General features: G+C 37.8%; 1 protein-coding gene across 1 annotated transcript in view; it reads right to left on the bottom strand.

Annotated features, from left to right (window-relative positions):
• The window catches only part of THEMIS (thymocyte selection associated), a 181822-nt gene that overhangs the window by 81784 nt on the left and 73171 nt on the right, over positions 1–26867 (bottom strand). Inside the window, exon 4 of the mRNA XM_068550825.1 lies at positions 15033–16081. Coding sequence (XP_068406926.1) covers positions 15033–16081 — 1049 coding nt within the window. The remainder of the gene's footprint in view (positions 1–15032; positions 16082–26867) is intronic.

Genomic DNA, 26867 nt, shown 5'->3' with positions numbered 1-26867 from the left:
TTAAGATGAAGCGGATAAAAAGGTGATGGAGATATTGCCATATGAATGTCTAATGGAGTGACACAACCACAATAAAACAGGTTTTGGAAGTGCAGGACTGAAATAGGGAAGGGTGGTTCTGAAAAAGGCAGTTCCTGGGAAAATCCTCCCAGAGAAGTACAAAAAGAGAAAAGAGAAAACAGGGGCCAAATCTTACTAAATGCAGAATTAATAAGCCAAAACAGGCCCCATTAAATCAAGCATTCCAGATAAGGGCTCCTCTTATAGGCAATGTCACCAGGGAGACCACCATCCCCCCAAAATACCATAAGCTTATTTTTGGATACTTCAGTTTCTTCTCTTTAAAATTATTTACTAATGGCAAAGCAACCTGTTGATATTTCATGGAACTCAAATGAAGATTTTCAGTTACTTTTAACTCTTTACTGACCAGTGTATAAATATGGAATCAGAGATTTGTAGAATACTTCAGCTCAAAGAAATGGTACTGATTATTTACTCCAACCTTATTGTACAGTCAAGGATGCTAAGATTACCCCAGATCACATGACAAATTAGTAACAGAGCCAGGACAAGAATCATGTTCTCCTAATTTCCAGATTTTTTTCTGTTTTTTTTGTTTTTTTAAATCATAGCCATCTAAGATTAAATTTTCAATATTTTTAAAAGAGAATTATGCCCATATAAAGTCCAAGAGAAGAAAATTATGTTATTAAGAGAACCCAGGTAGAAATAAGCTAAATTTAAAAGGTCAGCAGTAGAGAAGTTATAAGATGAAGATTCCTTATTGAAAGTAAGAGGGAAAAACGCAACCCAGAAGACATATTTTTGGCTTTGCACTCGAAATACTTCTAGAACTCACCATTTCTTATTACCGCCATTGCTACCACCCTGGTTCAGGACAGCATTATGGAGGCATGTCCCCCAGTTGCTCTCCCTGCTTCCATTCTTGCTCCCTTACTGTCTAACAGCATCACAAAAGTCAGAATGAGTTTAAAACGTTGTCAGTTTATGTCATTCCCCTACTCAATCCTCCAATTGTTTCATGTCTCATGAAAAGTTAAGTGAAAAATTGCTTTATTGTGGAAAGAACACTTAACAAGAGGGCTACCTATTAACATATTTTTAAGTGTATAATACAAAATTGTTGAATATAGGTGCTATATCATACAGCAGATCTCCAGAACTAATTCATCTTGCTTAACTGAAACTTATGTCCATTGATTAGTAATTCCCATTTTCCCCTCCTTCCACTAGCAACCACCATTCCACTCTTTGATTCTATGAATTTGATTACTTCAGATACTTCATAAACGTAGAATAATGAGGTGCATGTCCTTCTGTGCCTGACATTTCCCTAAGCATAATGTTTTTCAGGTCCATCCATGGGCAGTTATTCTCTGAGTTTCAGTTTCCTTGTCTATAAATTAGGCATAAGAGTAACACTCATAGGGACACTTAAAGGATTTAATGAGAATTATTTAGCTATTTGGAATTTAGTAAGCCCCCAATGAATAGTTGTTAAAAAAAATAAAAATAATAAAATTCCATTTTCAAAGATTGGGAACTCAGGAAAGAATCAAGTCTTTGCAAACTACAAATTCAGTATGGCTGAAGTGTAAATGTGAGGCAAGGTACGGAGAGGAGGAAGGCTTTAGAAATAAAGATGGGGCTTCCCTGGTGGCGCAGTGGTTGAGAATCTGCCTGCCAATGCAGGGGACTCGGGTTCGAGCCCTGGTCTGGGAAGATCCCACATGCCGCGGAGCGACTAAGCCCGTGATCCACAATTGCTGAGCCTGCGCGTCTTGAGCCTGTGCTCTGCAACAAGAGAGGCCGCGATAGTGAGAGGCCCGCGCACCGCGATGAAGAGTGGCCCCCACTTGCCGCAACTGGAGAAAGCCCTCGCACAGAAATGAAGACCCAACACAGCCATAAATTAAAAAAAAGAAAAGAAAAAAAAAAAAAAAGAAATAAAGATGATAAAAAATTCAAAGGAAAACCACAAAGAGCAGAAGAGTTACTCAGTAAGATTTTCCCTTTACAATGATCAATATATCAGTGATTTGTATAATATATTTGATAGTGTGACCAGAAATAAAGGTTACTATATTTACTGTAAAAAAAATCTGCATACAAGTGGATGCACTCAATTCAAACCTGTGTTGTTCGAGAATCAACTGTAGTTAAAAGATGGTCTCAATAATCCATACAAGAAATGATGAAGACCTGAAGTAAGGCGGTATTTATTTAAGAGATATTAAAGAAGTAGAATCTATAGAATTTAATGATTGATAAGTGGGAATATGAAAAAACCCCAATTGTTCCTAGGTGTCTGGTTTAGGCTACTCAGTAGATGGTAGTGGCATTTGGAAAGATAAGAAATACAGGAGGATTAAATGTGATTAATGTTTTTAAAGACAGTATAGTAGTTGTATTGTTCACTAGTATCAGGTTTCCTTCTACTTCCAGGAATAAGGGAAGGTTATACTTTCTCACCCCAATTAGACATGGACTATACTTTTCTTTGGCTAATTAAGTGTGTGCAGTGGATAGAGCTAGAGCTAGAGATCTCTCATCAGTGCCTTATTCCCAGGTCACCATTCTCTAGCTTCCTTTATTTACACAGTGACAACCCGCCATGTTCCAGAGAAGGAGCCTCCATCAGTGAGGGTCCTTAATAGAGGATGCTGTGTTTCAGAAAATTTTCCTTTGACAATTTACAGTCCCGTGAAACTTTAAGTTATGTACAAATTAAGTACATGGATGATTTCTACAATTTTTTGTGAAGAAAAATAAAAGTATCAATCAGTCGTGGTTTGAATTTTGATTCTAAAATCACAAGCACTTTCAATGGCATTGAGTCTCTTTAAATATTGTTCATTATTTCTACCTGAAGGGTAATAATCCATACTTTTGGTCTTGGAAAGTTACACAATGTTGATGAGCCTTAATCACCTGTAGAATTGAGATAATAATTTTGGGATACCTTCACTGGATTTTTGTGAGAATTAAATGAGTCCATACAATGTAAAAAAGTTCAGAATGGTGACTGATTCATTGTAAGCATTTAGTTAATAAAGTTCTGCAATTGTTTATTTTTAGGCTTTTTATGTACTTCTTTTGTCCCTTGTATGCTGGACTTCCTCACAGAAGTCCATCTTTTTTTCTCATGACCTACACACTCTCCAGCTTCATATAATCCTCTCACAGAACTTCATTTACCATTTATATTTGCTGACACTTGAATCATCAACTTCAGCCTGGAATTCTTTCCCAAGCTACAGACCGTTGTTAACTTCACACCAGACACCTCATCTCAGACATCTCACAGATATTTCTGAGCATACTTTAAGATAAACTCTCACCTTTTCCCTGCAAAACCATCCTTCTACCTATGTCCTGTGTTCCTGAGTTAATGAATTTCATCACCATCCACTCTGATGCTTATGTCAGAAGTCTGGATATTTTCCTTACACAGTGTCTTTCTTATTCCCTACATTTCATCAATCACACATCCTACAGATAGCATCGCCTAAAATTCTCTTGAATATTTCTCTTTCAGTCACAGAGGCAATCATCTTCTATCTCTTATATTATTAGTACTTTAGCTTTCTAACTGGTCTCCCTGCCTCTATTTGAATGGATTATTTGCTTTATAATTAGACTGTTTTTCTAAAATAGACATTTGAATAACTTTATTGAGGTATAATTGATGTTGTCACCATTATACGTGTACAATTCAATGAATTTAATAAATTTATAGTTGTGCAACTATTGCCACAATCCAGTTTTAGAACTTTTTCATCACCCAGAAAATTCCCCCATGCTGCCTGTTTGCATTTCATCACTACTCTTACCCCCCATCCTAGGCAACCACTTCTCTGTTTTCTGTCTCTATAAACTTGCCTTTTCTAGATGTTTTGTATCTAAAATAGAAATTTTATTGTATTTCCCAACTGGAAACCCTACAATAGCCTCCATTTTTTCTCTTTAGAATGTCCAAATTCCTTAAAAAACAGAGCAGTTTAGAAAGGACCTGTCTTTTTTTTTTTAAATATGGAATACAACTGATTTTGTTTTTCTTCATTTTTTGGTGTACTAAAACAATGAAATGCAGTATTTCTTTTTAACAGTTAGGAGGATAAACAGAAAATAAGAACTAGTTTCTTTCAAGTGCTAAGATAAACGTTTAAGCTGTGGGTTTCATGGGGCACCAAAGTTTATTGTCAAAGAAGAGGTGAAAGTAACAAAAAAAGTACCTCTTGGAGAAACAGAAAAAAATAAATGATTAAAGGGAGGAAAAATCAGTAATGGTGGGTGAGGTCTCCAAGAACATGGTAAAAAGCCTTAGGAAATTAGCTAAGAAGAGAGAGGTCCACAATCATGTAATCACCTGACAGTGGAACCAGGTAATAGATAGGTCGAGTAACATGAAAACTGAGTTCTGTCCATTGGGAAAGCGTGGTGTGGCAGGAAACCTAATAAGTCGGTATTGAGAAAGTCTCATTCTCCATCTGAAACAGAGTGATTAAGAAGTGAACCGAACAAATTGTGAACCCTGAGCTAAGAAATTAGGTAATGATCCACCTTTTACATCTGACCCTCTTTGGTCTTCTACCCTCATATTAATCACTTTTTTGCTACAGCCATTTTAAACATCTCCTAGATCCTGATAAGGTTGTATCTCCATACTATTGCCAACACAGGATGTTCCTTCTGGCTAGATCACACTAAACATCACTTTACATCTGACTATTTCTACTTGTCTAAAGTTACATATTTCAATCCAGATATTAAATATCATTTTCTGAGCTCAACCCCACATTTCAATAGGAAATCTTAATAAGCTGTCTTCCAAATCCCTATACTGGCCCCCTAATAGGACTCTTCTCTCCAGTTTCCATACTGTAATTGTCTGTTTTCCTGTGTCTAATCCATTAGACAGAAAGTCCACTGAGCACAGATACCGCATTTCATTCACCTAATGTGTCTCCAGTGCTTATCACAGCAAATGGCACATAACTAAGCCTTTGTGTCGATGGAACTAAAATAAGTGTAAACAATTATAATAATTATTTTTAACATTTAAAAATAATTATTGATATAAATAATTTAAAAGCATTGTATGTACAATGCACAATTAGAGTAACACTTAAAGAAATGCAAGCCAATAGATTTTTAAATCTTTCTCCTCAATCTTCTATTGCAATTATATAGTTCTAGTTTTCCTCTATGTATCAGTAATGTGCTTTGATTTTTCTTGGCTTATTAAGAATGTTTCCATTATTCTGAGATCCTTTACCCATTAACCCTTATTAGTCTTTTTCCTTTTATAGGTCCATAGCTCCCTTAATGAAGAAAAGGCTTCTTGTTCTCTCTGGATCTGTGTTATCACTGACTTGATGGGAAATTTCAGAATTACTAGTCCTAGCCCTAGTCTTAGTTCTAGTTCCTGAAGTTTATTGCAGCTAAACCTGAATTGTTACTGAAGAACTTTCTGCTGATGCTGGAAATGGCCTTAGACCTTCCTTAAAATTCTAACTTCTCAGATAATTCAAGGTATTCTCCAGCTTTTTCCCATTACTGGATCAGAAAAAAAAAAAAAAATCCTGAGCGCAATAAACCCACATTTACAAGAATAACATGCTAGAAGGAACCGTCTTTCTTTATGTCATCACTTCCTTGACCTTTGACATCTTCTAGAGGTACGTGAAAAGTGTTAACTGCTATAGACCAGACACTCTGTTATAGGCTGGCATCTCTCAAAGACTGAACTTTCCTTAAAAGATGACATCCAAGCGCATTTAAATAGATTTTTTAAAAAACAGACAGATTATTTCCAGTTGCTTTCCTTAATAAATCCTTATACATGACTAATTCTACTGAGCCATTTTATATGTATAAAATGAGAAATTTGTGAGTATAGACAGGAACTTAAAAAGTGAGCATGGATAGAGAAGAGGTTAAGGATTGTGTTCCAAGGCACTTGAATACTTAGACATGAGGAAGACCAGAGGAAGAACCAGCAAGAAGTTCAAAAGAAAATTCAACCAGTGCAGCATAAGGAAACCAGGAGGGCATGATTTTCCAGAAGACAAAGAAACAATTTCATAAAGTAAGGGGTATGCAACTGTGCCATTTACTGCTTAGTATCTAAATAATATGAGAACTAAGGATTGACCATAAAATTTGGTAACCCAAGTGTCACTTGTAACCATGACCATTACATACTTCTCAGCCTCAATTACCTCCCCTGCAAAAAATAACAGGACCCATTTCATGAAGCAGTGTGAAGGATTAAATAAGATAATAATACCTGTAAGCACCTAGCATAATATCAGCAACAGAGGAAGAGCTCAGTAATGGGCAGGAGGTTTTTTAATTACTGATACAGACCAAAGCTGTCTGTATCATAGACCTTATGAAATTTTATTGAACACAGGATGCCTGACAACCCTGTGAGAGAGAATTTGGCTGGAGAAGAGTCCAGTGTGAATGGAAAAAGCAGAAATGATTACAGCTCAGGGAAGAAGCTGGAACCAGAGACAATGAGGAGAAAAATAGCTTGGGTAGGGCAATTCCTATCCTTGGATAGCAAATAAAGGAACACACCTCTTATGACTTTGTGTTTTATCCTATCTCACAACTGGTAATTGCATACTTTTTAAACATTAGTTAATATTTGGAAAGCATTTGAAAACAACAAACTTCCCTTAAGGACAAACGGTATGTAAAGTTCAGTCATCTAAATAAGCATAATGTCACAAGTTAAAACTCCATTCTTATCTCCTACAATATATATTGTCTAACTCCATAATTTTACAATCAGTCCTCTTACATTTTGTATCTGCATAAATAACTATAGACTTATTATACAGTTCTTGTGGTCTTTGATATATAAAATTATTGCATTTTGGCTAAGTTTTTTTTAAATTAATTAATTTATGTATTTATTTTTGACTGTGTTGGGTCTTTGTTTCTGTGCAAGGGCTTTCTCTAGTTGCGGCAAGCGGGGGCCACTCTTCATCGCAGTGCGCGGGCCTCTCACTATCGCGGCCTCTCTTGTTGCGGAGCACAGGCTCCAGACGCGCAGGCTCAGAAGTTGTGGCTTACGGGCCCAGTTGCTCCGTGGCATGTGGGATCTTCCCAGACCAGGGCTCGATCCCGTGTCCCCTGCATTGGCAGGCGGATTCTAAACCACTGCACCACGAGGGAAGCCCCATTTTGGCTAATTTTTTAGTCAATGGCTTTCTGATTTTATAAGATTTCTAATTTTTTCCTCTCCTCATCAGATTTAAAATTAGCTATGTACTTGGTTCATAGTAAAAGTCGTAAACGATGGCATGTCTTACAAAATAACTAAAAGCAATTTGTGTTAGTAGAAGTGTTTTTCATCATGATCAGCATGACCAGGACATCATGATCATATTGAAGTTAGAGTCTGGATGAAGTATAATGAAAAATAATTTAATGCTGTAAAAGGCTGGTTGAAAGTTTGCCCTCAAATAATGCATTTGTATGAATCATTTCTTTCTCTATAAATTTTTTGAAAAAAATACTAATTTTTGGAAGCCTATCTTATGCATTCTTTCAGAACCATCTTACGCTCATTTTCTATCTTAACATTTACACAGGAAATTTGGTTTGCAAAACAAAGCATATGTTCTCATTTATGTAGGTCTGACATCAGTGATTTAAAGTAATGGTTGACTTGCAAGAAACGTATTTGCTCAAATATATAGCTTATGTCTTATTAATTTATTTCGAGGCAAGGTTTTTATTCTAAAATAAATTCAGAACCGATAAATATAGTAATGAAAAACTCAGATAAATCAGTTTTGGAAACTGCAAAACCAGTTGGAACTTACCTTCTCTAGCTTTCTCCAACTACTCTTTGGATTTTTTTAAAATTTTAAAAGAAAATGAAGGTAGTGAGCTCAAAAAACAGCAGTTAAATATCTAGTGAGCCCACACTCAACTCAAAGATTCTAGACACTAAAATCAGTATAGGGATTTTAGGAAGTTGGCAAGTCAAATGCCCTCCCTTCATACATACTGTGCATCGAACATTCCAAACTGCTGATTCTTCTGTTATGGCTGCTCATTTCTAAACAGCTTATGGACAATTTAAGAAAGTGAAAACTATTCTAACCTTTGTAAAGGCCAAAAATTTAATGTGAAATTATTTACTCCAAATTTCATTCAATGATTTTGTAAATCCACTGGAAAAATAAATACTTTTTAATTTACATTTTTTGTGGAGCTAAAAAGTAATACTAACACTGAAAATATAATAATCACATATTTGGTGGTATTTTAGTTCTTGACTCCAAAGATGGGAGAGAGAAGCAAGGAACAATATTAACTAATGTTTTTCATCAGCCCTTCCTCACTCCCCCAGTGAGAGCATTCTCAGTTGGTAAAAAGCTCAAAGACGGGTAAATTCTTGATTCATTCAAGTATTTCCAAGCAGGAGTATACTTCAACCACCCCAGAATGGAAACAATGTTCTCTGGACAAAAACTCTTTAGGGAAAATAATTTTTTTTTATAAGTTTGATAGCTTGTTCACTTAACGCTTGTAATTTCCTTAAAATCAGGCAATATTTTCTAATGTCTTACTTTAACCAATTATTTTTCATTTAAAACTCATCTAAACCATTCTTCGGCTATTCAGCTCGAATATTAAGGTAATACATGTCATAACTAGAGTAAAAGTTTGAAAGTTCTGATTACCCTCCCACTTCCAAAAGCACCAAAAGAACTTATAAATATTCTGTGTTTCCCACTGGGCACAGATTTCTACCTGCAAGGTTTCAGTTGGAACTTGAGTTTGGCTAATTTTCAACTCAGCACTTCCTTTATTCACCCTTTGCCTGTTTCTCCCATCTTTTTCACTTCTTCCTACTATAGCTGGCTGTGTACAAGCTAATGCCATTTACTAGACCACAAACCGCAGGCAATTCAAAAACCATGATGTAGTAATCTGTCCTAAGAACAGCTTAAATATCTGCTAAAGTATACTAAAATTGTATCTCACAGTTAAAATTTGTCTTTTTAAAGGAAGATCATAGATTCCCTTTACTTTCCTTGTTATTTGGATTTAAACCCCCAATTTTTTAAGTATGTCTATGTTTCACATTCTTTGCCTTTGGTGTTTGAAAATGGCTGAAATGTTAATTTTCTCTATTCACAGGGAAACAGACTTTCAGCTTCTATGTTAGACCAAGAGGACACACCAAGAATAGACAGGCATCAATCTTCAGAAGTGCAAAGTTGGTAACAAATCCAAACATGCTTAATGTCTTTACACCACATCAGGTTAACAGAAACAAAAACAAATCACACCCTTTGGGACTATATGCTATAGACAACAAATAAGTGGATGTCTCTAAAGATCTAGATTTAGCCTAGAAGTGTGGGTATCTTTACCACTTTTCAGTCACTCTAACTGTCACACCAGATCAGAAATGAGTCTTAGCACCCAGCAGCAGCTGCTGAAGTGTTCTCTCTCTGCACTTCCCAGAAACTATTGCTTTCCTTCTGTCTTTTTCAGCTCTCACTCTAATTCTGGTACAAGGTTTGTTTTCTGCTCAATTCACAGTACCTTCCCATAACTGCCTCCCGTGCTCTTTGCCTTAATGTCTCCCATGGGTGTTCTTCTCCGACAAAATCTAGAAATTCCGGCAGCAAAGTGGACACTTGGGCATTAAATGGCCAAACAGAGTTAGTGAAATGCAAGATTTCTGGTCCCAGATGCAGTCTCCGAAGGAGTGGAATATCTCATCTTTCAACCAAAGGTTTGTTTTTCTATCTGGTTATAGACTTTTTCATCAGAATACAGAAGTTACATTTCTCCTATGTGGCACTCAGAAGTCATAGCCATATATATCCACGACAGGCAAAAACCCCAGCGAGAATATGCTCTTTCAAACTATCTGAAACTAATTCTGACATAGAAACTAACCACCAGGGAAGGAGAGTTTACCCCACAACATTGCTATTTAGAACAGAATTTTAGGCCCAGCCTCATTTATTTAGTCACTTTATAATATTGTTTTCATCTGATCAAGTATTAGAATGCACAAATCTTAAAAGTACTATTTTTACATTGTTATAAGCCTAAGAGGAAATTTGAAGGGTCACTTGATACATTCTCATCCCTTTTTTTTAGACTTCGTACATTATTTTCCCAGTTAACGAGCACATTTAAAAAACAAGAATAAAATCCTTCAATGTCAAACTTCATGGGCCTGGAAATGTGCAATCAATTCTGTTGAAATCCATCCCCCATCTCATCTGCCCCTGCTTATATCCAAACCACAATTCTCAAATTTCTAATACAGTTGTTTTTTTCTTATTTAGGTATTAGAGAACAGTTGACAATCTTACCTTGGAAAACAATTCTTTCTATTTATCCTAGTTCCAATAACCTGTCCTCAGATAGTCTTCATTTCTAAACTTCTTAGGTGAATGTGTAGGGTTCATAACCAACAATGGATACCTACTACAAGTGAATTTGGCTAACACTGAGTACATTTAGTTTCTTAATTAGACAGCCCGTACAACTATCCTATTGTGAAATGCAAGAAATGATCTAGTAAAGCTAATGACACCAGGAAGACAAAAGTAAACTATATAATGAAGTATCTGATATTCTTCTCTACATATGTAATAAGGTATTTTACTAAGTTAAGCCAGTTTGAATAGTTAAACCCTGAATAACTGTTACAAATTGTTCTCTGAATTTAAAGCAATATTCCACATACAATCCAAAACCTTAGAGGCTGGTTTTCACTGGCTGCTTCCTGCCTGCAAAGTGCTAAAAAAAAGTCTTATCCAACCACTTCAAATGCATACATAAATAGAAGAGCTTTAATGTAGATATCAGAAGAAATATAAAAGAAATATATAAAAGGATGACTGTGATCATAAGAAATGGTTGGTTGCAAGACTTTTCGAGTACACTACGCAGAAACTGACAGAGCTTCTGTTTAAATTTCAAAAACGATCTATTAAGTGGAGTCCTACCTTCATGGTGAGACAAATTGTTGAAAATAAGGAGGTCAGTAGGTCTGCACACAGGTAAATTATAGCATCCTCTGACACTTTAAACTGATTTCAGAGAAAATATAGCTCTTTATCGACCACACCAGAAATTATGAAACTTATCATAAACAAAGAATCATAGATTCTCAATCAATTGATAAACTTTCAACCAAGCAGAAATCTCCTGACACCATTACTGACCTAGGGTTTCCTAGCTTCTGCTGAACCCTTTTCAGGGATAAGAAATAAGTCCCAACATATTACTCCAAAATTGTCCTCCCTTTCACTCTCAGCTAGTGTTGTAATGGAAAATAAGAACGCAATCTTTGCCACAAAAATGTATAAAGTAACTAATATCATCTAGTACCAAGTCATTCAAGTTTAGACTATCACTCAGTTCCCTAAACCATTTACGAAGGAAATGGCTCCTGGACTTTTTAACATCTTAACAAACAACTCTTAATATCTTAACAAAGTTCAGGTAATCAATATTCTTTAGGAGTGGGACTCAGAACTAGACACAAGAATCCATACGGGGCCTGAAAAATGAACAAGTAGTTAGGAATTATTAAGTTGATCTGGAATCCTACGTGTATGAATTTAGTCAAAGATTGCATTTGTTTTCTTTCAGTAGCGGGAGATAATAGGAAATAGATGTATTGGTCTCTGCCCCTGGTTCCTGGCACCAAGCTCCTGAAGCCCTTGTAACTTCCTGAATGATAAGAGCACTAGGAGCATCTTCTGTTTTGATATTTGGTCTTTGACCCCAGCTTCTGACACAGGGCTCCTAAATCTCCTGGAATTTCCTGGGTGATAGGAGTGTCTTTTGTTCTAATGAGGCGACTCTGGGTGGGCTCCCGGATGGCTCCTGGATTGGGGCTGGCCACCAGAAACACCAAGCCATAATTAGAAGCTTGGAATTTTCAGCCCCAATCCCCATTCTCCAGAGAGGGGAGAAGGACTGGAAAAGGAGTTAATAATCGATCATGCTTACATGAGGAAACTTCCATAAAATTCCCAGAAGTACACGGCTCAGAGAACTTGCAGGTTAGTGGACACATCCACACACCAGGGGGGTGGTGTATCCTAACTCTATGGGACAGAAGTTCCTGAGCTCTCGGGACCCTTCCAGACCTCACCCTTCATGTCTCTTTATCTGACTGTTCATCTGTATTCTGTATCATATCCTTTAACTGGTAAATGTAAGTAGGTGTTTCCCTGAGTTCTGTGAGCCACTCTAGCAAATTAATGGAACCTGAGGAGGGGGTCCTGGGGACCTCTGATTTGCAGCCAAGTCAGACAGAGGCTGTCGGTAACCTGTGGACCTACTACTTGCAATTGGCACCTGAAGTGGGGAGCAGTCTTGCGGGAGTGAGCTCTTAACCTGTGGGACTGAGCTCTTAACCTGTGGGATCTGATGTTATCTCCAGGTAGACAGAGTCTGAATTGAGCTAAGTAATTGCAGGACACCCAACTGGTGTCAAAGAATCGCTTGCTGAGGGAAAATTTCCATGCATCTGGTGTCGGAGGTTTTGCGAGTGTGGCAGTAGTGTGAGAGTAAAGGAGAAACATAGGAGGAGGACTGAAGGTTTTTCCAAGCAGTAACCTAGATGAAACGTTGTTGTTTTGTGAGTTTCTCTCCTAATAAAACGCGTAGATCACTTTCAGTTGACACTCTTTCAAAGGGCATTTAAAATTTATTAAATTTATTTTTTTCTACGAATGGTTTCTTAGAAGTTTAGGATTTTTGATCTCTTCCTTTCTGATTGTAATAGGCATCTACTTTTTTATATCTCCAGACCTTCACATACTGTTATTTGAGACATATTTCTATTATTTGAGACAACTAGTCCTTATTCCCTTCCCCACCAATCCTGGCTGTAGCTGGGGCAGACAATGAATTGATTGAACCAAGAGATGGGCATGTGATCCAAAGTCCTTCCCTTTTTAAAAATTGGAACTAAACAAAGAGATTATGTTCTTCTCTAGTGATGAAACTACAAGATGCAGGAACTGTCAGAAGTAATGTCCAATGTGTGATGAAAAGGAAGACCCACTCTGGCTGTGTTCTACATCCTGTTTCCAGTTGTCCCTGAAGCCTAGCTGTATACCCTGAGGTTCTCCAAGGGTACCTGAGCTACTACTTTCATTAAAAGGAAAAAGGGAAAAAAAGCCACTTTGCCAGCAAAACAAGTCCTAACTTAAATACAGATTTTTCTATCTAAAGTTTTTATTTATTCCTCCCTCCCAATCTTATGTCCTATGTTAGCTTTCTATTGTTGCTGTAACATAAACTTGGTGCCTTAAACAATACGAATTTATTATCTTGGAGTTTTGTAAGTCAGAAATTCAACAGGAGTCTCATTGACTAAAAGTAAGGTGTTAGCAGAGCTGTGCTCCTTTCTGGAGGCTCTAGGGAAGAAAGCTTCCTTGTCTTTCTCGCTACTAGAGACCATCTGCATTCCTTGGCTCAATGATCCTTTCCTCCACCTTCAAAGGTAGCAACGCCGCCGCATCTCTTTAACATTCTTCTGTAGTCACATCTTTCTCTGACCCTGACCTTAAGTGAGGAAGATATTTTAAGGACTCTTGTGATTAACTTGGACCTACCTGAATAATCCAGGATAATCTCATCTCAAGGTCCTTAATTTTAAGTACATGTGCAAAGTCTCTTTTACTAACCAATGTAGCATATTCACAGTTCTGGAGGCTTAGGTATAGACACCTTGGGTGGGGGTGAGAGGATGGGGGTAGGGGGATGGGACATTATTCTGCTTCCCACTAAAAATGACAACAGCATTCCATCTCTCACATCATTCAATTCAGTAATAAAAATATATTAAACAGGAGAAGCCAGGCACTCTCCACATTAATAGCAGCCTGTTAATCAACATTATTTGGAAAGAGTTGTTTAGTTTAGTTTCAAAATTGATTCTTCTGGAAAGGAAATTTCTGCTGGTTTTATCTTTTCCTGAGGATGAGTTTGAAGATGTTTACTGGATTTCCCCAGCATACAATCAGAATGCAATCTTTGAAATGTAGAATTAAATGTATTTCCATACCCACATCCTTGAAGCCTGAGGCTGCTATCATTCCTGAGTATAGAGAGTAAACACAGCATCTCTCTTTGTTTTACTAATTGCTTTGTTTCCCCAAGCTGCTAGCACAACATCTGCCAGAGCAGAATGCACTATTTCCACACACCAGAGAACCACTGCCTGCCAGATAAACGACTTAAGCTCCGTGGTGTAAGGGCAAGTGCTTTCCAGGCACTCAGCAGGCAGTTTTTAAGAGGCAAAAACTTTAAGCAGAAATGAAGCTGAAACCCCTCCCCTGCCATCTTTAGAGTGGTTATGGAGTTGTGGATTCTGTAATGATCTCATACTGCCTGCAATTTTATTGATTTTGTTTTTCAATAGAACTGTTAAAGATGGCAATTCTCAGACAGGCAGAATGTGGGCAGATGCCCATGTTCTCACACAGTTCTGCCAAGATATTTTTACATCTTTCCACACATAAAACAAAATGAAGACATGTGCTATAGATGCATGCTACTGGTACCCCCGCCCCCAGAAGAAGGGAGTTGATTGTGTGCTCATTTCCTGGATGAAGTATTAAAACAACTCCACCTAGAAAAACATGAACAGCACTTCCAAAATAAAAGAGGTTCGCTTCTGAGGCACCTTATAAACCATTCCTAATTACCAAAACACACTGAAACAGCAGTTTGTAATCATGTGTCATCCCTGCTAGTTCTAATTCCTAAACTTCTTGTCACATCTACTGGTTAAGCATCAAAATACAAAACGCTGTAACAGCTTAGGCTCTGTTGATGTTCAATCATCTACTGTGCACCAGAAAGGCTCATTTCAAATATGGCATGAAAGGAAGAAAAGTAAGCAAAAACCAGACTCAGAAGAGACTTGAAATAACTTGCCCCCAGAAAAACACTCAAGAGGAAAAACTGCAAAATCATAGCCTTACCTTGGGAGACTTGGGCAGACCCACTGTCTTTTCTTCTGCTAAGCTGAGCAGGCTTAACTTTGTTTCCTCCACGGAGGGATGTTTGGGAGGGCGAGGTGGGGGGTACGAGAAAGAGTTTTCATATCTCCGCATCATATAATACTGTTCTTCAGGGATCTCTTCGACCAGAGTCCTGACTAGAAATGATCCTGGATCCCCAGACAAATTATTAACTAACTGAACAGTCATATTCACGCGGCCAGCAGGAATTTCCCAGCACTCCTTGGGGTTGGCAAAGTCACTTATGAGTAGATAAGAGTCTGTGATAGCTTCCTCCAACCGTAGTCCTGGTGTAGCAGCCAAAATGTCTTCTTCAGTGAAAAGATCTCTCACAGAAACCTTCACATTGAAGGGCAAGTGGAACTGTGCACAGAGCTCAGAAATCTGGTACTGCTTCTTATCATGAATCACCTCTACAAAACCTCCTTCCATGTACAAAGGGAGCAGTGCTGCCTCATAGGATTTTTTGAGGATTTTTTCACAAGCCAGAACGTTCACCACTTTTTTGATCCCTTCGCAGAGGACTTCCGTCGTCTGTGAGTGATGCACTAGAAACTGGTCCCCGGCAGATACAGATGACAGCTCGTCATGGGGGGAATGAAAGGCTTTGGTGGCCACCACGTGGAGAGGCTCCTTTTCACTCTTTGCTATCTCAAGGTCATAGGGGGTTGGGAACTCCCGAGGTCGCCGCTTGAATTTGCCTTTATAGCTAGGGGGGATCAAGAAGTGTCTCTTAGGAAAATTGCTTCTAATTTCTGAAGCTAAGATCCTTGATGCCTGGCACTTTTTGTGGATCACAATGGTTTTCCCAGGTTGTAAAACGTTTCTGGGTAGCTGGTTTCCTTGAGGCGCTTCTATGACTTCAGCCACTATGGGGAACTCTTTACTGGTCATTTCAAAAAGATCTTGTGTAGATAACAGCTGAAGAAACCAGTTGGAATCATAACTGTCTGTAATGTCTTTGACTTCAACATCTAAACTGGGGAGGATACGGACTATATCCTTTCTAACTGGAAAACAAAAAAACAAAAAGACATTTTGTGTATCAAAATGTTGCTCTGAAGTAGTATTAAAATCAGTCCAGGGGTACCATAAATAAATTTCCTTAAAAAAAAATCTCAGATGCTCATGATGTAACATTTCTTATGTATGACTTTCCTTTTTTAAATTTAAAAATGAAATAGATGGTAAATAAAAACAATACCCATAAATCTGCCTAGTTTTAGAAGTAGACATTAACCAGTATCTTGGAGCCCTGCAAACCTCACCAAAATCACATCCTCCTCACTGCAACCTAAGAGTAATCATTCTCCTGATTTTGGTGTTAACCGTTCCCTTGGTTTTCTTTGTAGTTTTATCACACATAACATACATGAATATATGTGCACGTGTTTAAATGTATATGTGTGTGTTTTCCCAGAAAATTTATTATATCATTTTAGGTCATGCTTTTGAGGTCCAGATATTGTACGTAAAATTATCCTAGAAGAAAGTTTGGGTACTCCAAGTAAGACTCTTCCTGCATAAGGCCCAAGACACATTCTATATACAAATTCTATCCTGTGGGATATAACCGTATTGCAAAATCTTGGGATATAAAGTACTCAAGATTAATATATGGAAATGGATACCAAAATGCAGTCTTTTTCCAATGTGAAAACTATTTCTTTCTCTGCTGGTGCTATATTAACATCTAGTTAGAAAAGAAGTGGCATAGGATGGGTTACAGTCAAAGGAGCCACTCAGGAACCCTAGATTCGCTGGTAGAGTGCTTACCAATGTATTCTTTGCCTAATGTGTCCCTGGGGACTAATGAATCTCTGTATTCTTTCCAAGAGCCCACTGTCTCAGAAGTCTTTCTTTGAGACTACACAGACACTTAAAATATTGTCCTAAAATCCTCTGCTCTCCATATACTGTCCCACATAGTATCCTTATAAATGGTCTTACATTAAAAAATAAAGTTATATGTTAATATCAACAGGATTTTATAATGGTTTATATTTTCTTGACAATTTCCTAACACTTAATGTTTTATAGCCTTTTCACAATCTACCATTGTTTCCCAGTATATCTAGCCACCCGTTTGTCAATATTCTTTCTTCCCTGGATGCTTTTGAAAATTAATAATTTGGAAGATTTAGAAGACAGAATGTTTCTCTTATAAAACATTACCTATATTATTACATTTTATATTACTGTTTATGCAGCCTCTGAAAACTATAATTTGTGTCATATTACTTGCACATGCTGTGTAACAGAGTTCCTAAAAACACAGTATGAAATTGCATTATTTTATTTTCTTGAACATAAAATAGAGAAAAGAAAAAAACCAATGGTTGCCTATAGGCTGAAGTTCAATAAAAATTGTAAAGATTCTCCATTAAAAAAAGAACGGGGTGGGGGGAATGCTAAAAAAAACTTTACCAGTTCATTTTATAAAGTTTAGCAAACCCAAACCTTTGAGATTGTTGCCACAGGTTTCCCTGAACCCCAAGGTAATTTTAGAAACTTTAAAATCACACTTATTTGAATCAAAATGAACTGTGTGGAGAGATTAACCAAGATGGCGGAGTAGAAGGACGTGCTCTCACTCCCTCTTGCGAGAGCACCAGAATCACAACTGGCTGCTGGACAATCATCGACAGGAAGACACTGGACTTCACCAAGGAGGATACTCCACGTCCAAGGACAGAGGAGAAGCCACAGTGAGACGGTAGGAGGGGCACAATCAGAGTAAAATCAACTCCCATAACTGCTGGGTGGGTGACTCACAAACTGGTGAACACTTATACCACAGAAGTCCACCCACTGGAGTGAAGGTTCTGAGCCCCATGTCAGGCTTCCCAACCTGGGGGTCCGGCAATGGGAGGAGGAATTCATAGAGAATCAGACTTTGAAGCCTAGTGGGAATTGATTGCAGGACTTCGACAGGACTGGGGGAAACAGAGACCCCACTCTTGGAGGGCGCACACAGAATAGTGTGCGCATCGGGACCCGGGGGAAGGAGCAGTGACCTTGGGGGAGACTGAACCAGACCTACCTGCTAGTGTTGGAGGGTCTCCTGCAGAGTCGGGGGCTGGCTCTGTTTCACCGTGGGGACAAGGACACTGGAAGCAGAGGTTCTGGGAAGTATTCCTTGGCGTGAGCCCTCCCAGAGTCTGTCATTATCCCCACCAAAGAGCCCAGGTAGGCTCCGGTGTTGGCTTGCCTCAGGCAAAACAACCAACAGGGAGGGAACCCAGCCTCACCCATCAACAGTCAAGTCGATTAAAGTTTTACAGAGTTCTGACCGCCACAGCAACAGTCAGCTCTACCCACCACCAGAGCCTCCCATCAAGCCTCTTAGGTAGCCTCAACCACCAGAGGGCAGACAGCAGAAGCAAGAAAAAACTACAATCCTCCAGCCTGTGGAACGAAAAGCACATTTACAGAAAGACAGACAAGATGAAAAGGCAGAGGGCTATATACCAGATGAAGGAACAAGAAAAAACCCCAGAAAAACAACTAAATGAAGTGGAGATAGGCAACCTTCCAGAAAAAGAATTCAGAATAATGATAGTGAAGATGATCCAGGACCTCGGAATAAGAATGGAGGCAAAGATTGAGAAGATGCAAGAAATGATTAACAAAGACCTAGAAGAATTAAAGAACAAACAAACAGAGATGACCAATACAATAACTGAAATGAAAACTACACTAGAAGGAATCAATAGCAGAATAACTGAGGCAGAAGAAAGCATAAGTGACCTGGAAGACAGAATGGTGGAATTCACTGCTGCGGAACAGACTAAAGAAAAAAGAATGAAAAGAAACGAAGACAGCCTAAGAGACCTCTGGGACAACATTAAACGCAACAACATTCGCATTATAGGGGTCCCAGAAGGAGAAGAGAGAGAGAAAGGACCAGAGAACATATTTGAAGAGATTATAGTCGAAAACTTCCCTAACATGGGAAAGGAAATAGCCACCCAAGTCCAGGAAGTGCAGAGAGTCCCATACAGGATAAACCCAAGGAGAAACACACCGAGACACATAGTAATCAAAGTGGCAAAAATTAAAGACAAAGAAAAATCATTGAAAGCAGCAAGGGAAAAATGACAAATAACATACAAGGGAACTCCCATAAGGTTAACAGCTGATTTCTCAGCAGAAACTCTACAAGCCAGAAGGGAGTGGCATGATATACTTAAAGTGATGAAAGGGAAGAACCTACAACCAAAATTACTCTACCCGGCAAGGATCTCATTTAGATTTGATGGAGAAATCAAAAGCTTTACAGACAAGCAAAAGCTAAGAGAATTCAGCACCACCAAACCAGCTCTACAACAAATGCTAAAGGAACTTCTCTAAGTGGGAAACACAAGAGAAGAAAAGGACCTACCAAAACAAACCCAAAACAATTAAGAAAATGGTCATAGGAACATACATATCGATAATTACCTTAAACATGAATGGATTAAATGCCCCAACCAAAAGACACAGGCTTGCTAAATGGATATAAAAACAAGACCCATATATATGCTGTCTACAAGAGACCCACTTTAGACCTAGGGACACATACAGACTGAAAGTGAGGGGATGGAAAAAGATATTCCATGCAAATGGAAATCAAAAGAAAGCTGGAGTAGCTACACTCATATCAGATAAAATAGACTTTAAAATAAAGAATGTTACAAGAGACAAGGAAGGACCCTACATAATGATCAAGGGATCAATCCAAGAACAAGATATAACAATTATAAATATATATGCACCCAACATAGGAGCACCTCAATACATAAGGCAATTGCTAACAGCTATAAAAGAGGAAATTGACAGTAACACAATAATAGTGGGGGACTTTAACACCTCACTTACACCAATGGACAGATCATCCAAAATGAAAATAAATAAGGAAACAGAAGCTTTAAATGACACAATAGACCAGATATCTTTAATTGATATTTATAGGACATTCCATCCAAAAACAGCAGATTACATGTTCTTCTCAAGTGCGCACGGAACATTCTCCAGGATAGATCACATCTTGGGTCACAAATCAAGCCTCAGTAAATTTAAGAAAATTGAAATCATATCAAGCATCTTTTCTGACCACAACGCTATGAGATTAGAAATGAATTACAGGGGAAAAAAACGTAAAAAACACAAACACATGGAGGCTAAACAATACGTTACTAAATAACCGAGAGATCACTGAAGAAATCAAAGAGGGAATCAAAAAATACCTAGAGACAAATGACAATGAAAACACGACGACCCAAAACTTATGGGAAGCAGCAAAAGCAGTTCTAAGAGGGAAGTTTATAGCTATACAAGCCTACCTAAAGAAACAAGAAAAATCTCAAGTAAACAATCTAACCTTACACCTAAAGAAACTAGAGAAAGAAGAACAAACAAAACCCAAAGCTAGCAGAAGGAAAGAAATCATAAAGATCAGAGCAGAAATAAATGAAACAGAAACAAAGAAAACAATAGCAAAGATCAATAAAACTAAAAGCTGGTTCTTTGAGAAGATAAACAAAATTGATAAGCCATTAGCCAGACTCAGCAAGAAAAAGAGGGAGAGGACTCAAATCAATAAAATCAGAAATGAAAAAGGAGAAGTTACAACAGACACCACAAAAATACAAAGCATCCTAAGAGACTACTACAAGCAACTTTATGCCAATAAAATGGACAGCCTGGAAGAAATGGACAAATTCTTAGAAAGGTATAGCCTTCCAAGACTGAACCAGGAAGAAATAGAAAATATGAACAGACCAATCATAAGTAATGAAATTGAAACTGTGATTAAAAATCTTCCAACAAACAAAAGTCCAGGACCAGATGGCTTCACAGGTAAATTCTATCAAACATTTAGAGAAGAGCTAACACCTATCCTTCTCAAACTCTTCCAAAAAATTGAAGAGGAAGGAACACTCCCAAACTCATTCTATGAGGCCACCATCACCCTGATACCAAAACCAGACAAAGACACTACAAAAAAAGAAAATTACAGACCAATATCACTGATGAATATAGATGCAAAAATCCTCAACAAGATACTAGCAAACAGAATCCAACAACACATTAAAAGGATCATACACCACGATCAAGTGGGATTTATCCCAGGGATGCAAGGATTCTTCACTATACGCAAATCAATCAATGTGATACACCATATTAACAAATTGAAGAAGAAAAACCATATGATCATCTCAATAGATGCAGAAAAAGCTTTTGACAAACTTCAACACCCATTTATGATAAAAACTCTGCAGAAAGTGGGCATAGAGGGAACCTACCTCAACATAATAAAGGCCATATACGACAAACCCACAGGAAACACCATTCTCAACGGTGAAAAGCTGAAAGCATTTCCTCTAAGATCAGGAACGAGACAAGGATGTCCACTCTCACCACTATTATTCAACATAGTTCTGGAAGTCCTAGCCACGGCAATCAGAGAAGAAAAAGAAATAAAAGGAATACAAATTGGAAAAGAAGAAGTAAAACTGTCACTGTTTGCAGATGACATGATACTATACATAGAGAATCCTAAAACTCCCACCAGAAAACTGCTAGAGCTAATTAATGAATATGGTAAAGTTGCAGGATACAAAATAATGCACAGAAATCTCTTGCATTCCTATACACTAATGATGAAAAATCTGAAAGAGAAATTATGGAAACACTCCCATTTACCACTGCAACAAAAAGAATAAAATACCTAGGAATAAACCTACCTAATGAGGTAAAAGACCTGTACTCAGAAAACTATAAGACACTGATGAAAGAAATTAAAGATGGTACCAACAGATGGAGAGATATACCATGTTCTTGGATTGGAAGAATCAACATTGTGAAAATGAGTATACTACCCAAAGCAATCTACAGATTCAATGCAATCCCTATCAAATTACCAATGGCATTTTTTACGGAGCTAGAACAAATCATCTTAAAATTTGTATGGAGACATAAAAGACCCCGAATAGCCAAAGCAGTCTTAATGGAAAAAAACGGAGCTGGAGGAATCAGACTCCCTGACTTCACACTATACTACAAAGCTACAGTAATCAAGACAATATGGTACTGGCACAAAAACAGAAACATAGATCAATGGAACAAGATAGAGAGCCCAGAGATAAACCCACGCACCTATGGTCAGCTAATCTATGACAAAGGAGGCAAAGATACACCATGGAGAAAAGACAGTCTCTTCAATAAGTGGTCCTGGGAAAACTGGACAGCTACATGTAAAAGAATGAAATTAGAATACTCCCTAACACCATACACAAAAATAAACTCAAAATGGATTAGAGACCTAAATGTAAGACTGGACATTATAAAACTCTTAGAGGAAAACATAGGAAGAACACTCTTTGACATAAATCACAGCAAGATCTTTTTTGATCCGCCTCCTAGAGTAATGGAAATACAAACAAAAATAAACAAATGGGACCTAATGAAACTTCAAAGCTTTTGCACAGCAAAGGAAACCATAAACAAGATGAAAAGACAACCCTCAGAATGGGAGAAAATATTTGCAAACGAATCAACGGACAAAGGATTAATCTCCAAAATATAAACAGCTCCTTCAGCTCAATATTAAAGAAACAAACACCCCAATCCAAAAATGGGCAGAAGACCTAAATAGACATTTCTCCAAAGAAGACATACAGACGGCCACGAAGCACATGAAAAGATGCTCAAAATCACTAATTATTAGAGAAATGCAAATCAAAACTACAATGAGGTATCACCTCACACCAGTTAGAATGGGCATCATCAGAAAATCTACAAACAACAAATCCTGGAGAGGGTGTGGAGAAAAGGGAACCCTCTTGCACTGTTGGTGGGAATGTAAATTGATATAGCCACTATGGAGAACAATATGGAGGTTCCTTAAAAAACTAAAAATAGAACTACCATATGACCCAGCAATCCCACTACTGGGCATATACCCTGAGAAAACCAAAATTCAAAAAGACACATGCACCCCAATGTTCACTGCAGCACTCTTTACAATAGCCCGGTCATGGAAGCAACCTAAATGCCCATCAACAGACGAATGGATAAAGAAGATGTGGTACATATATACAATGGAATATTACTCAGCCATAAAAAGGAATGAAACTGAGTCATTTGTTGAGACGTGGATGGATCTAGAGACTGTCATACAGAGTGAAGTAAGTCAGAAAGAGAAAAACAAATATCATATATTAATGCATGTATGTGGAACCTAGAAAAATGGTACAGATGAGCCAGTTTGCAGGGCAGAAGTTGAGACACAGATGTAGAGAACAGACATATGGACACCAAGGGGGGAAAACTGCGGTGGGGTGGGGATGGTGGTGTGCTGAACTGGGCGATTGGGATTGACATGTATACACTGATGTGTATAAAATTGATGACTAATAATAACCTGCAGTATAAAAAAACAAAACAACTAATACCAAACTTTCATTGGGTTATTTGTATGGAAATATGTTAATATAAATGTTTCAGACATTACATGAAATTTCTAAAAATCGTATATGTTCTGGTATAATGTCATAAGTCATAATCCTAGTTATTACTTTAAAATGTATATCTCAGAAATAACTAATTTTCTTGTCAACTGCATTATTACGAACTTTCATCAAATCTTTAACCATGGTCATTTTTAAGTCTTTTGTCATTTACAGACAGTTCTGGGTGTACTCTGATGCTTTTGCAAATATGTTCCTATAAAAGGGTTTCATCTTCAAGAAATTCATGGAAAAGACTCTGACAAGTACAGGTTTCTGGTAACTGACTGTACTGCTGAACTGAATGAATAAGCATTTTCAGAACTCTAATGAAAAACTGATGAACTCATAAAAGTGCTAACAAAAGATCAAGATAAAAAAAAATTAATTACATGGGACTGAGTGAACTGATGAGGATGAGTATAATTTTTGTGACTTTCTGTTTGAATTTAAAAAAAAAATCCCACAAGGACTCAGAGGCAAAGAATATAGAAATCAATTTTCACTGCAAAGTAAAGGAGCTGTTACAGTGGAGGATTACTGGACTGAATGTCAATATTATGACATAGTATGAGTGTGTTTCATGTTTGGTAATTGCAATCATTGTTGCTTTTGTTGTGGTCATCCATGTACAATGCTTGGTGTCAGTCTATTTATCTCTTGTAAAAATAAAATACAGTGTGTGTGTGTGAAAAACAAAAAAAGAAAGCAAATGCTAGAGTTACCAAAAGCAATCTGGAAATCAGTATCTTTGTCATATATGTAGAAAATATATTAGCTGGCCAACGGCAGAATATATGCAAAAGTACTGTGGACTAAAACCTTCCCACATTTAAAAAAAAAAAAACAAAATGAGCTGTGTTTAAGAATTGTAGAGCTAGGACTAGATGGGTTCATAGACTTAGGTCATTTCTCAAGTTGAGGGAACAACTTGACACTGGTAAAATAGATGCCATTAACGACTTTCTGAGGGCTTTAAATTGACCATAGGGACCCTAATGCAAGCTAGATCCCAGTCTGTATTTGGGCACTATGGGTACGGTGGGGAAAGAATTGTCTTAATAACTTAGGACAACTTTATTGCCAGAGAAAGCCTCCGCGCCAGGCTATCTAACTTCTGTTAAATTTTTATGTACCCAATTCCTGACCTATCTTCAATACTTCTGTACCAAATTCACTGGAGATGTGCTAGCCTATCTCATCCTACTTGATATATCAGCAGCATTTGACAGAGTAGATTCGACTCTTTGCTAGAGTTACCTCACTTATTTCTTTCTTATAATTCTTCTCAACTTTCTTTCTGGTTTCTTCTCCTCTACATACCACCCACTCTCCCCCCCCCCCCACACATCTTTTAATGTTTCTTGGTTCTCCTCCTTTCTCTGTCCACACTCACACCCACATGATCTTACACAGTCTCATGTTTTTAAGTACCATCTGTATGCTGATGATTCCCCAACATGTATCTCTAGCCAAATAATTCTCCTGCACTCTAAATATCTATTTAAGATCTCCACTTGGCTATCTAATAGATGTCTCAAAATTAACATGCTTAAACTGAAATTCTGATCTTCCCAACCCAAACCTAATCTATCTGTTGCTCATTCTCCTTGTTTGGTGCAGAAATCTGAGACACCTTAGCTTCTCTGTCTTTTTTCCTAACACTCAACATCCATTACCCCAGAACCACTCTGATCTAAGCTACATTATTTCTTGCCTAGTTTATTGCAGTGGCTTCCTAAACTGTCTTCTTACAGTCAAATCTTTGTAGGGAAGCCAGACAGTCTTTTTAAATGTTAAATTGATCATATCTTTCTCCTGTTCATTGCCCCACAGTGGCAGTCCTTTTCACTTCAGTAAAAGTCAAAGCACTTAACCGAGGTCCTAGGTACCACGTTGATCTCATCTGCCACTGGGTTGCCTCATTCTAATTTACTGCTCCCTCCATGACCTCCTTGTTGTTAATCAGGTTTTCAAAAAGCCTGTTTCCTCTGCCTGCCACATCCTTCAGCCCGATATATTTATGGCCAACACCTCTTCTTCTTCATGTCTGCTTAAATGTCATCTTCTCCATGAGACTTCCCCAAAATGTGCTTCCCATAGTCTGAATTTTTGTTCCCCTCCCCCAAATTCATTTGTTAAAACCTAATCCTCAATGTGATGGTATTTGGAGGTGGGACCTTTGGGAGGTAATTAGGTAATGAGATTACAGCCCTTATAAAAGAGACCCCAGAGAGAGCTCCCTTGCCCTTCTGACATGTGAGGACACAACGAGAAAACAGCCACCTATGAACTAGGAAGTAGACCTTCACCAGAGACCAAATCTGCCAGCACCTTGATCTTGGACTTCCCAATCTCCAGAACTGTAGAAATAAATTTCTGTTGTTTATAAGCCGTCCAGTCTATGGCATTTTTTTATAGCCACAAAATGGACTAAGACAGTGCTCTATTTAAAAATGCAACTATCTCTGTCCTTTGTCCTTCTCTGTTTCTCTATTTTCAATGTCATCCTTTACCTTCAATCATTCCATATAGTTTGCTTATTTATTATCATCATTATTTATTGTTTGTTTCCCCAAAATGGAACTTATGCTCCACAGGGATAGGAGTCTTTGATTGTTTTGTTCACCAACATATCCTAGTGTCTAGCATGGTCCCTAGCACATAGTAGATACTCAATAAATGAATTGAATGAATGAAAAACAATTGCCAGAACAATGTTCTTGGTTGAGCTGTAAAAGTTGTGACCTAGTAAGCAAGTGGAGTTCCAAGTAAAATTTCACTGGGGGGAGAAAAGTTTCTACTGCTAAAACTCCAGCTATACATCATAGAAGGTATTGTATATTTCATTTAAAACTTGTTGCTTTAAGTTGTAGTTTATCTTACTCCATGATTTATTCAATACAATAAATAGTTTTATTGTTCAATTTCTACAAAATAATAATCTAGACATTTTAGGGTATAAAATTGTCATGATGCATACCCTTTAAAAGAATATTCAATACAGGGAAATAGCACATGCAGTGAAAATCAACAACTCTTCTTAGATCCATCAGATAATTGAAGTCACAGGAAAAACTGTCACCCCCGAAACTAGAAAGATGGGTGAATACAGAAAGTTACAGCTTATAGGGGGCAGAAACCACTGATGGAGCCAGCGAAGGTAAGAACACTTTAAGAGTAACTGACTAACCGCTGGAGACTAAGCATGGACAAGCTTGAGAGATAAAACTTCTGGAGGGCCAGGCTTAGCAGGATCCCCACACAGTTTCCTGAGTTTACATCCAGGAGCCCCACTAGGTTC

Source organism: Eschrichtius robustus, chromosome 9 (assembly GCF_028021215.1).
Source record: "Eschrichtius robustus isolate mEscRob2 chromosome 9, mEscRob2.pri, whole genome shotgun sequence".
Lineage (NCBI taxonomy): Eukaryota > Metazoa > Chordata > Mammalia > Artiodactyla > Eschrichtiidae > Eschrichtius > Eschrichtius robustus.
This window is presented reverse-complemented; position numbering and strand designations above follow the sequence as displayed.